The 12,534-nt window shown below is 40.2% G+C and overlaps 1 protein-coding gene across 7 annotated transcripts in view; it reads left to right on the forward strand.

The window, feature by feature from the left end:
- Positions 1–12,534, forward strand: part of cat2 (calcium transporter 2) — a 70,490-nt gene that overhangs the window by 45,359 nt on the left and 12,597 nt on the right. For all 7 annotated transcript variants that reach the window (XM_031903536.1, XM_031903532.1, XM_031903534.1 and 4 more), the window contains 4 exons: positions 4,483–4,653; positions 7,633–7,751; positions 9,419–9,617; positions 10,891–11,092. In XM_031903536.1, coding sequence (XP_031759396.1) covers positions 4,483–4,653; positions 7,633–7,751; positions 9,419–9,617; positions 10,891–11,092 — 691 coding nt within the window. The remainder of the gene's footprint in view (positions 1–4,482; positions 4,654–7,632; positions 7,752–9,418; positions 9,618–10,890; positions 11,093–12,534) is intronic.

The following is a 12,534-nucleotide window of genomic DNA, read 5'->3' on the forward strand; positions in this document are numbered from 1 at the left end:
TCATCAAGTGGGAGTGTACAAAATAACTGTGTAAGGTAAATGAGAGAACAAGAAAGAGTCCATAAGTCCTGTGAGTGCGGGGTATCTTTTCTGCAGTATATATATATATATATATATATATATTGGACAAGTGTAGCTTCTGCCTTGTCTTTTAATTACCCACTGTAAGGAGTATATATATTCCTCTCATAGTGCCTCCTTAATAAGGGAGAGGCTGGGCAGTTAGAGAGTTGACTGGTCAAGCACAGCCAGTGGCACCATTTATCACTATTATTGGTTTGTACCAATAAATGCAGAAGAAACTCCTATTCAACTCCTACATTGCCCTTCCTTTTCAAATGCTATGACCAACTACAGCTGCCATTTGTTGCACAGCCAGTGGATTATAAATAAATGTATAACATTGTTTTCCTCTAGTGATTATCAATAATTCAGGGCTGTGCAACCTACAGCTGTTGTTGAGCTACAAATCACAGCATTTAGCTCAGTACTGAAGGATGTCAGGGAGTGCTGGGAGTTGTATTTCAAGAATACCATGAAGGTCTCAGGCTGCCCAACGCTGCATTTATTAAGACTGTCCATGCCTTTTCCTTTCCTTCTGTCCAACCTCAACTTTAATAACTGATTATGCCCTTTCTGCTCAATGTCCCCAAACTCTGTTAGTTCCCTGATTTTTCAAATAAATGTTCCCCTTCCTCTTGTCTCCTCGTTTGACTTCCTGAGCTGGCACGGATCCTGCTGCCATAGCTTATCAATGTCCCTATTAGTCTTCTCATTAGTTTTGCTTTATTCTGTCCCTTCTCGTTTCATCACATTAAACTTTCATGGCTGTGCTTGCTTGCTGCAGTGATTCACAATATTCTGAAATAATATTTGCCATTAATTGTATTACTTGTTAGGCACATATGTGTTATTATTTGCTAGTATCTGTGGTTTTATTTGGGGGATTATTGAGTGTCACAATTTTGTGCAGCCAAGCAGGGCTATCCTGCTACCCTTCACTTGGGCACAGTGTGGGTACGATATTGCCACGCTCCTAATGTATCGGCCCATATACTCTATTGGCTTAAAAACTGCTATTTCATTTTTATAAGTATTAGAATAGATTGCTTGTAAAATATATAATTACTTTGTGCCAAAGTGACTGGTGACTTCATAGGTTATTTAGCCAATTTTTACCTTGTGGATGTTTTGAGTCATATGTGGGCATCAACGACGGTAGGAAATCCAGCAGAACCACAAGGCATGGATATGTCCCCAGGCGCTCACTTTCCATGTCTACTTCATTAGGGTCATTTCAGTTTTGGATACTGGCATTTAAACCAGCCAAAACTGATTAGTCAGGATGAAAATATGATGCTAAACAATGACCTGATTTGACATATTTGCTGATAGATTCATCCAAAAATGCACAGGTGGTACTTCTGCAAGGACATTCTAATCCAGCTGCATCATATAATTTGGCCAGCTCCAAGTGGGACTAATATATATGTGGTCAATGGTACTGTAAGTCCATTTATTGGCTGGGTTGTAAGGCCAATATAATAGTAGAATAATAATATAGATAATGCTTCCTCTAGTAATGGGGTTGTTCACCATTAAGTTTACAGTTACTATGTTATAGAATAGCTAACTCTGGCCCTCTCCTATTCAATTTCCAGTTTCTCATTTATATCAAGGACTGGTTGATAGGGTAATTTGAACCTTAGTAACCAGATGGCTGCTGAAATTCCACACTGGAAAGCTGCTATGTAAAAAGCTAAATAATTAAAAAAATCACACATTATAAAAAAAAGCCCAATTGCAAATTGCATCAGAATATGACTCTCTACATCATACAAAAAATTAATTTGAAGGTGAACAAATCAAGCATGGCATTAAGAGAGAAAAGGGCTCATTGTGCAAAGTGCAAATCAACATGTTTTTTACCCACAATTCAGCTTTTTTTTTTTTTACCAAAATGCTGAAAATCAGGGTTAATTGCAGAGATTCCTTACTTCCATTTGCCCCCGTACTTGCAGGTTGCTAGTGGCCATGTATTGGAACAAGTACCTAACTTAGAGTTTTATATTTAGTAACCATTTTAGCACTTTGTAATTCAGCCCTAGATTTGGCTATAAATCCAACCATTCCCACACTTCAAAACCACAAGTTATTTTCTCCCGTGTAAGCCTGATACAAAGCTCTGTTCTGCTCTTCAAGCTGTAAATAAAGATGGCAGAGCATGTCGCCGCTGCTCATTGCAGAGCCACAAGCCCACAGGAGAACTATTGTGCAGCCTAGTAGGTTAATCCACAACCCAAGTTCTCAATTATAAACCATTTAAGAATAGAGGGAGAAGAAAGGCCACTGGGCCCATTAAACTCTTCTCATTCAATAAGACATGTCCCTCAGGTCTCAATCTAATTAGGTTCTGATGAGCCATTATGCCTTTGCCTTTACTCACTGGGCCGAGTTAGACATTCGCTCGCTTCCAAGTAAAGATATGTTTCCTTTGTGTCTGTTTTGAATTTACTTTCTCTGGATGTATTATCCGTATTTGTGCCCCCGTGACTCACTCACTGGCTCTGTTCCACACATTGCCTTAACCTGCTTCATTAGTGAATTGGGGATTTGCTATAGACTGGTACAGGCAGCTTAATCCTCTGCAAAATGCACTTGATACCCTCAGGCACATATTACCCTGGTAACCCTAGATAAATATATATTTAATTCAGTAAAGGAATTCAAACATACATGGGATGGATATAAATCAAGTTTAGGACTTAAGGCAAACTGTAATTCCCCCAAACTGTTTCAAGGGACCACATAATCTTTAGTATGTTTTTCCTATAGTTTTTGAGCAGTATAATTGGTTTAATGAATTGAATTAGTACTAGAGAGCTTGTTAGGGGACTGTTGGGGAACTCCTGTTGTTATTAGTGTTATGTGTTAATAAAGTTGTTGAGGGTTGATGCAGAGGAAAAGGAAGAGGAAGTGAGGTGAGAGGCGGAGTGTGGGAGGGACAGGAAGCAGAGGAGTGAGGGGCAGTTAAGGGGAAGAGAAATGCAGATGCTGTGATTTTTGCCATTGTGTCAATATAAAAGAAAATCCTGGTTAAGACAATGAGCTTTCCATATCACTTTCGGACTTCTTATAAGCAAACATAAACATAATTTCAAGCAACTTTGCAATATACATCAATTAAAATATATGCAGCCTTTTTATGATTTTGAATAATTAAATTAATAATCTGGTTTGGAACAGTTCCCTAAGCCCCGCCCCCTGTTCCCCTGCTGATCTGGCTGACTACTTTGTGACTCAAATAAATGTAACAGTAGTCGCCTGTCCTCAGCCAGCCTTCAGCCTGCCTCCTCCCAATCCCACAATTCCCTGCTGCACACGTGATGTCAATAAGGAAAGGAACATCCCAGTGCAATGCATTGTGGGTTATGTAGTTCCTGCATGCTGTCTGTAAGCTGTGGAGAAGTTGTTACAATGTGTAACATCAGTGTTTTGGTCCCTCCTCCCCTGCCAGGATTTCAAATGATATAGAAAGAGAAGAACTGTTTTGCAGCTGGATTTCAGCATATAAAATGGTATTTATTCCTACATTTTGAAGGAACAGATTACAGGGATAGGGATATTAGGGGTTTCTGTGTTGTGTGGGGCTCTTTAATAAATTGAGTACCCTTTAAGCACAGGCATACTGAAGTATATGGAATATTTTACCTTTAACTGAGATCTGCCCAAGGCTCTATCCTTTGTCTCATTCTGCAGTGTCATTAAGTCATGATCCTGCTGCTTCGAGCGTGTTACATGATCTTGAGTTGGGTTGGTTGAACAATAATGAGGTACCAGAGAGAAGCCTATAGAAATGACGGCCATTTTCTCTCTTTTCATTCTGACTGGCCCCCAGGCAAGTGATGTCATGATGGATCAAGTCTTTAGTAGAAGAAGAAACCTAGAATATTTGCTGGAACTTGAGAAAAGTGAAGGTTTTGCTTCCCTTTGTTACATTCTTTTAGTTGAGGGTAGCAAACAGAAGATTTAGGGGTTTTATTGAACCCATGGCTTCCAGTCAGATGCTTGTTAATGTTACCTGCATTTTGGTTGCTATGGGTAACTAGACCCCTAGCAAACATTGTACCTTTTATTATCGAATCTGCACTAAAGCAGGTTAAAGCAGTTAAATATGGAAATATGGAACCTTGACTATCAAAACATGTTGCCTTCTAAGCTCTATTTCTCATAGGAGAGGTATTAATAAACAAATGGAGTACATGGTTTGGAGATCTTATGGCGATATCTCGAGAGGGCGCCTATCCCCCAACACCCGGTCTATAGATGTGAATCATGTGATACATCAAATGATTGTTTTAGTCATAGAAGATTGTTTCTTTATTCTTTATCAAGAAAATATTGGTTTTTGTTATTTCAAAGTAGAAATACAACGCAATGGTCTCTATTCTATAATGTAACCTGCATCTTATTTGCCCCTAGGAATATATTTGACTGGATAGTGTATTTTCTGCTCCTGGCAGTGTCCGTGACCCATATCGCTGACGTCACCATTCAGAACAATACCGCCATACACACGAACCATGTGCGGATATTCGCCGTGACCATCATTTTCCTCTGGCTCCGCCTAATGAAACACGCAAGAGCTATCCGGTAGGGTTAAACAAAGGCACTGTCCCTTATAAATATCAAACTGGGTCTTGGCCAGGAGTCCCCAACCTTATTATCAGTGAGCCACTATCATATGTAAATAGAGTTGGGGACCAACACAAGCATTAAAAAAAAAAATCCTGGGGTGCCAAATAAGGGCTGTGATTGGCTATTTGGTAGCCCCTATGTGGAGTGGCAGCCTATTGGAGGCTCTGTTTGGCAGTACTCATGGCTTTATGCAACTAAAACTTGCCCCAAGCCAGGTATTAAACAATAAGCTTAGGAATGCTATAGAGCACTGAACCTTTGAGCTAAGCATTTACATTGGAAATGATCCCATAAATCAATATTGCATTCTCTAATTATGTATGAGGAATTATCGATTGAGCAAATTGATTGTTCTATATTTATTTAATGTAATGGGCCATATAGCAGTGTATATCACTTGTAATTGGGTGAAATAAACAGACTGTCCCACATTTATTCATACTTAATATCCCATTGATTCCTATGGAATTCTTTTCTAAAGACGAGCAATATTTCTGTGAGATTAGTACAACAATGTATGATGTTCTGATGGATCACATTATACAAAGCTCATTTCTGTCCATAAAATGGGGATTTTTCAAGCGAGTGATAGAGCTGTATGTAGGTTATATGCATAATACAGTGAGAGCTTTCACTCCCAGAGGGGTCGACTGAGCTAGAAAAGCGTTTCTACTCTGCTGTGGGGCGGCACCAACAACTGCTGAACAACTTCATGCACTTTATAGATCTATATGGCTGCTCTTACTGTTAGTTAGGAAACACTACTGTAGATATTGCTGACTTGTTTGTATTTGTGGCCTGGCCCCTCTAGACCAAGTCGTCAGGTTGTTGGCCCAGGTTTGAGACCTTCCCAATGGCCTGCCCAACCAATATCTGGCTAAAAGACCATCCAGATATCTACCAGGCAGGTTAGAATGTTCCATTGGTCAAAGATCACAGGGTTAAACCCTCATTATGGTTCAATCATTGACCAGTGAACAAATGCTGGTGACCAAATTGGGTGAAGACCTCTTAAAACGAGTGGATCTTATAGTGTGTGCCCAGCTTTAGCCATTAGGGTTTGCAGGTATAAAACCAGAAAACCAATCTACAGGGGCTCACTGAAAAAAGTGGGTTATGGCTTTGGCACGGCAAATCTTTCCCTTCACCCACATGATAGGGCATCAGTAGGAAAATTATTAAAGGGGATCTAAACCCAGGTAAGAAATGAATTGAATTGAAGTGCTCCCCTGAACAATTACCAATTATTGCAATTTACAATAATGTTCCATTGTTAGTGGTTTCTGAGATTTTTAGAGTTTTAGACTAATGCCAGTCTTTCAGCTCAGGACCTCAGCCACAGCATGATATCCTCTTTTAGTTACCCTTGGCTCAGTTTGTACTAATTAAAGGACAAGCTGACTCCTTATTCTATTCTACATCACAGAGCAGATAAAGAGCTGTTGCAATATATAAAATATATATATATATATACAGAATTTGATAAAGTTATGCAGTTATGGGACCTATTATCCAGAATGCTTGGGACCTGGGGTTTTCGGTAAGGGATCTTTCTGTAATTTGGATCTCCATACATTAAGTCTGCTAAAAAGTCATTTAAATAATGGATAAATAAATAGGATTGTTTTGCCTCCAATAAGGGGTAACTATATCTTAGTTGGGATCAAGTACAGGTACTGTTTTATTATTACAGAGAAAAGGGAATCATTTAACCATTAAATAAACCCAATAGGGCTGTTCTGCCCCCAATAAGGGGTAATTATATCTTAGTTGGGATCAAGTACAGGTACTGTTTTATTATTACAGAGAAAAGGGAATCATTTAACCATTAAATAAACCCAATAGGGCTGTTCTGCCCCCAATAAGGGGTAATTATATCTTAGTTGGGATCAAGTACAGGTACTGTTTTATTATTACAGAGAAAAGGGAATCATTTAACCATTAAATAAACCCAATAGGGCTGTTCTGCCCCCAATAAGGGGTAATTATATCTTAGTTGGGATCAAGTACAGGTACTGTTTTATTATTACAGAGAAAAGGGAATCATTTAACCATTAAATAAACCCAATAGGGCTGTTCTGCCCCCAATAAGGGGTAATTATATCTTAGTTGGGATCAAGTACAGGTACTGTTTTATTATTACAGAGAAAAGGGAATCATTTAACCATTAAATAAACCCAATAGGGCTGTTCTGCCCCAATAAGGGGTAATTATATCTTAGTTGGGATCAAGTACAGGTACTGTTTTATTATTACAGAGAAAAGGGAATCATTTAACCATTAAATAAACCCAATAGGGCTGTTCTGCCCCAATAAGGGGTAATTATATCTTAGTTGGGATCAAGTACAGGTACTGTTTTATTATTACAGAGAAAAAGGAAATAATTTTCAAAAATTAGAATTATTTGCTTATAATGGAGTCAATGGGAAACAGCCATTCTGTAATTCTGAACTTTCTGGATAACAAGTTTCCGGATAACGGATCCCATACCTGTATATAAATATATATGTATATATATATTTGCTGTGCTTTGGTGCCTTACTTATTCCTAGCTAAGGGGGAGACAAATGTCCTAGGGGTCTGTAATGCTTACATGGGTGTATGTTAATTTGTCCTTCGGTTTCATGCTGCCAGTATAACATTTACTCTGAATAAATATTTCTCTACCAATTATCCAATATTTATGACAAGGGTACAGATCGGTTTCCCTGGCAACGGTCAGTACAGTTTAAGGTTGACCTTTAATTTGACTGTAAAACAAAGCGACATGCACAGTACGACGGCGAGTTCCTCTGCGCAGTCAATTGGGCTTCATTGCTGCAATATTCTGCCCATAAATAAAATCCATCCATGGGTTATGGGGGAGTCGGTGTAGGGGAAAGGGTGCTCTCCATGAGGGATAATTGTCTAATGATTTTTATTTCCTCCTTAAAGGCTCCTGGGTCCTTTCATTGTCATGCTGGAAAAAATTATGGTAGACGTGGTCAAATTCCTGTTTTTATATGGAGAATTTTATATTCCTTATGCCTGTGCGTTCTGGATCATATTCGGAGGTACGGATTTCCTTTATCATGTGTGATTACTATAAGAATCCTGACTTGTGATCTGTTTATACTGCCCTCGAGGTAGAAGGGGCCCAAAGCTTAACTTGGTCACCTGACCCAATTCCATGTAAAGGGGTTGTTCCATTTAAATGTTATTCTAAAACAATATGCCGTTGTTTTTTATTTTGTATTTTGTGGTTTTTCAGTTATTTAGTTTTTAGTTCAGCAGTTCTCCACTTTGGATTTGTTAGGGTCTTAGCAACCCTAGCAACCAGGCAGTGGTGTGAATGAAAGACTGGAATACGAAGGAGTGACTAATTAGACAGATAAGGATTAAAAAGTAACAATCATAAAATAATTATAAGCTCAAAGAGCAATTGTTTTTTTGGCTGCAGGGGGCAGTGACCCCCGTTTGGAAGCTGAAATGATGTAGAAGAGCAAGTCAAATAATTTGAAAACGATAAAAAATAACGAAGACCAATTGCAAAGTTGCACGTTCAATAACATACTAAAAGTTAACTTAAAAGTAAACCACCCTTTATAAGAATAAAATTCTTTATGTTGAAAATATTTATGATTAAAGGCAGTGTCGGACTGGCCCACCAGGATACCAGGAAAACTCCCAGTGGGCCCAGGTGTCAGTGAGCCCTCTTGCTTCTAACTATTTAGCCTATTTCATGGTCATTAACTATTTCTGTATGGGAACAAGGAAGCTTGATAAATGGATGAATAGAGTATATTATGTAGAGAAAAGAGACTAAGATAATAAACATTTTGAGGGAAGAGAGGAGGAATTAAAGTTATGAGAGTTGGCCCATGGTACAGGGCCCCTGCCATTTCTGGCGGGCCCCTGCCATCTCAGTCCAACACTGATTAATGGAGAAGGAAAGGTAAAAACTAAGTAAGCTTTATGAGAAAGGTCTATGTAAATACAGCCATAAGCACTCACAGAGTCACGCGAGTCCTCTATCAAAAGAAACACAGGATTTATTGTCTCCCTTTTTGGGAACATGTTCTTCAGTATCAGACTTCCTCTGTTTTAGGGCTCCTTCAGGTTTGGGGCACAAGTCTGCTCAGTTCTCTCCCTCTCCCTTCCCTCTCCTGCTCCTCCCTCTCATAAGAATGCATAAGAACTCACTCCCCCCTCCCTACCAATGGCTAGAGCTGCAGCTGGAAGCTACCATGACCAAGCTAAAATGGCAGCTGCTATCAGAGGGAGCTTCTAGGGCTGTTTACTCAAGTATAGTAAAGCTTTCTGCTGAATAAATATAGCGTTCTAGGTGGCACAAATGTGGCGAATCTATTAGCAGTAAAATGTCAAAATGACTTTCCTTCTCTTTTAAACTTCAACAACTTTTTCTCTGTGAGTAGTGATGCATTAGGCTGCTCTCTATGGCTTCCTACATATAGCAGCCATTTGCAATGTAAAATACAGGACGCTTCCGTGTTGAATCCAGTGAGCAGCATACAGCCAAACAACTTTATGCTTCTTCACTTGGGCGCAGCCAATCGTTACCAAGGATGGAGATAGAGCTGAGGGGCCCCTGGTTTAGCAGTAATGGGTACAAAAGGGCTCTCTTTAAAAGGAGAAACAATTATTCATTAATCTGATTGTTGTAGGCTGATCTAATCTAAGCAACTTTTTAACTGTTTTTTATCCTTTTTAACTGATATAGGGAAAGTAGCCAACATGGCGAGTGTTGACCAGATGCTGTTTGTCATATTTCGGATCACACTAGTCGATGACTACGGCTTTAGCGACATGTATAATACTGATGCAGTCATGGCTTATATACTCTGTGGGACCTTCCTGGGCATTTCCTCCATCCTGTGCATTAACTTGCTGATAGCGCTGCTCGCCGACACGTTTCAGAGGTACCTGTGCTTTTAATAGTATGAATATTTGGATAATTAGGGATAATAGGGAGAAGCCAAAATTGTCTGAAACATTGTCTAGGGGAGGCAGAGTCAGCTGAAATAACATAGGTCATATAATAGAATAATACTGTCTTTAGTAGCAGGGATAGGGTCCTTGCCTCAATTGTGGGCAAATAACACCCTTCGTCCATCTTGGGGTGATAACAGTAGATGCTTAAGCTCCCGTCAGCCATGTAGAACATAACTAGTCCCATTAGATCCGCAATTCAGACATTTATATGTTTTCAGAAACTGCATGAAAACTCATGTCTATGACCAGTATAGATGTGATGTTGTGACAATGAACCTCCATAGTAGTGTAGGGGTTCAGGTTTGGCCGTGGACCCCAAGACAATAATGCAATGCACTTGAAGTAATCCTTTTGTGAACCCCTCTCTAGGAAGCAGTGTGGATATCCAGAACTGTATCCAACCTTTCATTTGGGTTCCTTCCCATTCTTCTTAGTTGGGGGGAGCTATCCCATAAAATACGTAACAAATGCTGATGACTCTTGGCCCATCCTGCCCAATATTCAGAAGATCAACAGAATATTAACACAATTTGGCCATAGGTGTGCCAGGTCAAGCTTACCACCTCTCAGACTGATAAGCTAAACTGACAGTTTGAGGGAGGCAACACATGCATATATGAACAAACAGTTTGTCAAGCAATCAATGGCCACCTTACTCTGTCATGTTAATCTATGATCCTAAATCTGTGACCCCTCACTTCCTACTTGATGGTGGGTTAAGTCAGCCATTACCCTTCATACACATGCAGTCCTGTCTTTAGTGGGTTTCAAATAGGGGAATGTGTCCACACCCATAATAGGGGCACCTCAGAGCAGCAGCTGTAAGTAGGCAGAGTCGCGGATAGTGGGTATAGAACAGCAAGATGTTGACATCAGGGCAAGATGGTGAGACCAACCCTTACATAAAGCACTATCCACTGACCTCCATTTCTTGTTGAGGGCCCTAGTTCAACAAACCTTCTTTACATATGTAATAAGGCACCCTCCAGCCACCCCCACAGCTAAAAATGGTCATTCCCTTAGTATGTGCCCAGCAATGAGGGTTCATCACATTCTACTGCTGTAAAAAACTTTTAAAAAGATTTTTAAAGCAGAATAATCAGTTATTGCCCTAGGCCCATTATGGTGGCTCAGTAACCAGGTGGCCAACATGTCCCTTTACGTAGAAAATAATGGTTGTTTCATTTCTTGCCCACCTAGGGTGTACGATAATGCCACTGCCAACGCGGCAATGCAGCAGGCAAGCACGTTGCTGCAAATAGAGGATGGTCTTGGCAAGAAGCAGAGATCCAAGTACAATAAACATTTCCAGGACGACTGTAGCCCTCTCACGCTTTTCTATGATGATGATCTCACTGTCAACCAAGAGGACGAACTGAAAAAAGTCACCATACAGATCAAGGTACAGTACTGAGTATATATACTGAGGAACATGATCAATGTTTGAACATGGTTTGGCAACCCATAGCAACCAATTAGATCTTTGCTTTAATGACAAATGCTACCCAGTTGCTATGAGTTACCATGTTGACTGGACACCCTGATAAGTGGACATTCCCCTACACGTTATGCATCCCTGGGTTCTCAATCAGCAACACACTTCTACCAGCACCACTGAAGGTAAACACTAACCCAGCATCCTCATTGTCCCACCTTGTGGCCCCATTCTAGCAGTTTTATTGGAGTTGGAGAAAAAGACACTATAACCACTTAATAAGTTAGCCTGGAGCTAGACATTTATTACAGAAGATAAGTGTAGAAGTAAGGACATGCAGCAAGTAATACTAAGGGCAAGGATAGAGATCTCAGTACAGATGATGGTAGAATAAGCCCAGCCTGACCAAGGTTAATGACAAGCTCAGTGATCTGCTTTATCTAAATGTCATCATAGGAACATTTATTTTCTTTTCTCTGGCAGCCAAGCAAAGGGCTGGCAATAGGAATATTCCCAGAGGGCCTTACCCTCTCCAGTTTGGAACCTTATCTCTGCTGTCACTTACAATATGCCCAGCGAGCGTGCCAACTGTTTGCCTGTGTGGATACAGAAATAAGCACTGGAATTGCACATAAGTGTTAAAAACTAAAAGTAGTTTAATACAAGGATCATATGACATTATATAGAGAAGGGACATTTCTAACTTTACATTTTGGCCCTTCAGTGTGAGTGTGAGAGTGAGTTAACAGCTTTGAGTGTGTCCTCCTATGTAGTCCTGCAGAAGCTGCTTCATGGAAGCTATTTACAGGTATATGGGGGGTGCAGGTGGGTTCTCTCTTTTGCAGCCTAAGATACAAGGGCTTATTTATTATAGCCTTTTACACAAGTGATGGAACACAAAGGGGCACTAAATGACACCCCTTATTGTTTATTTGAAGATAGCATATGACCTGGGTTCCATGCTGTTGACTGAGCCCCAATGTCTGCCATAGGCCATGTTCTATTAATGATAAACATGAAGGTCTTTATGGAGCAGGGTACAAAGTGCAAAAAATATAATATTCTGCACCTGTTTTTTGCCATTTGCACCCTGCCCAACCAATCATAAATGAGGCTCAGAGATTATAAGGGGGCAGCAAGAAGCATTCAGGGTAACTGTGAACCTGAGAAAAGGTAGAGATCCCATTGGGCAGGTGTAAAGGGTGCAGGTAGGGCATATAAGGTACGAAAGGGAGGCACATTTGCTCCAGTTGCAAGGATATTAACATTGGGCAAAAAGGCAGTATGGACTATTTTTCAGCTTGCTCATCCCAGCATGGTGTGAGCAGAGTGGACCTGTTCTAGTACAGGAATGGGGGAAGGAAAACTGAGAAGGCTGGGGGTGGGGGATTAAATAATCAGGAAAGTAG

Source organism: Xenopus tropicalis, chromosome 6 (genome assembly GCF_000004195.4).
Source record: "Xenopus tropicalis strain Nigerian chromosome 6, UCB_Xtro_10.0, whole genome shotgun sequence".
Classification (NCBI taxonomy): Eukaryota; Metazoa; Chordata; class Amphibia; order Anura; family Pipidae; genus Xenopus; species Xenopus tropicalis.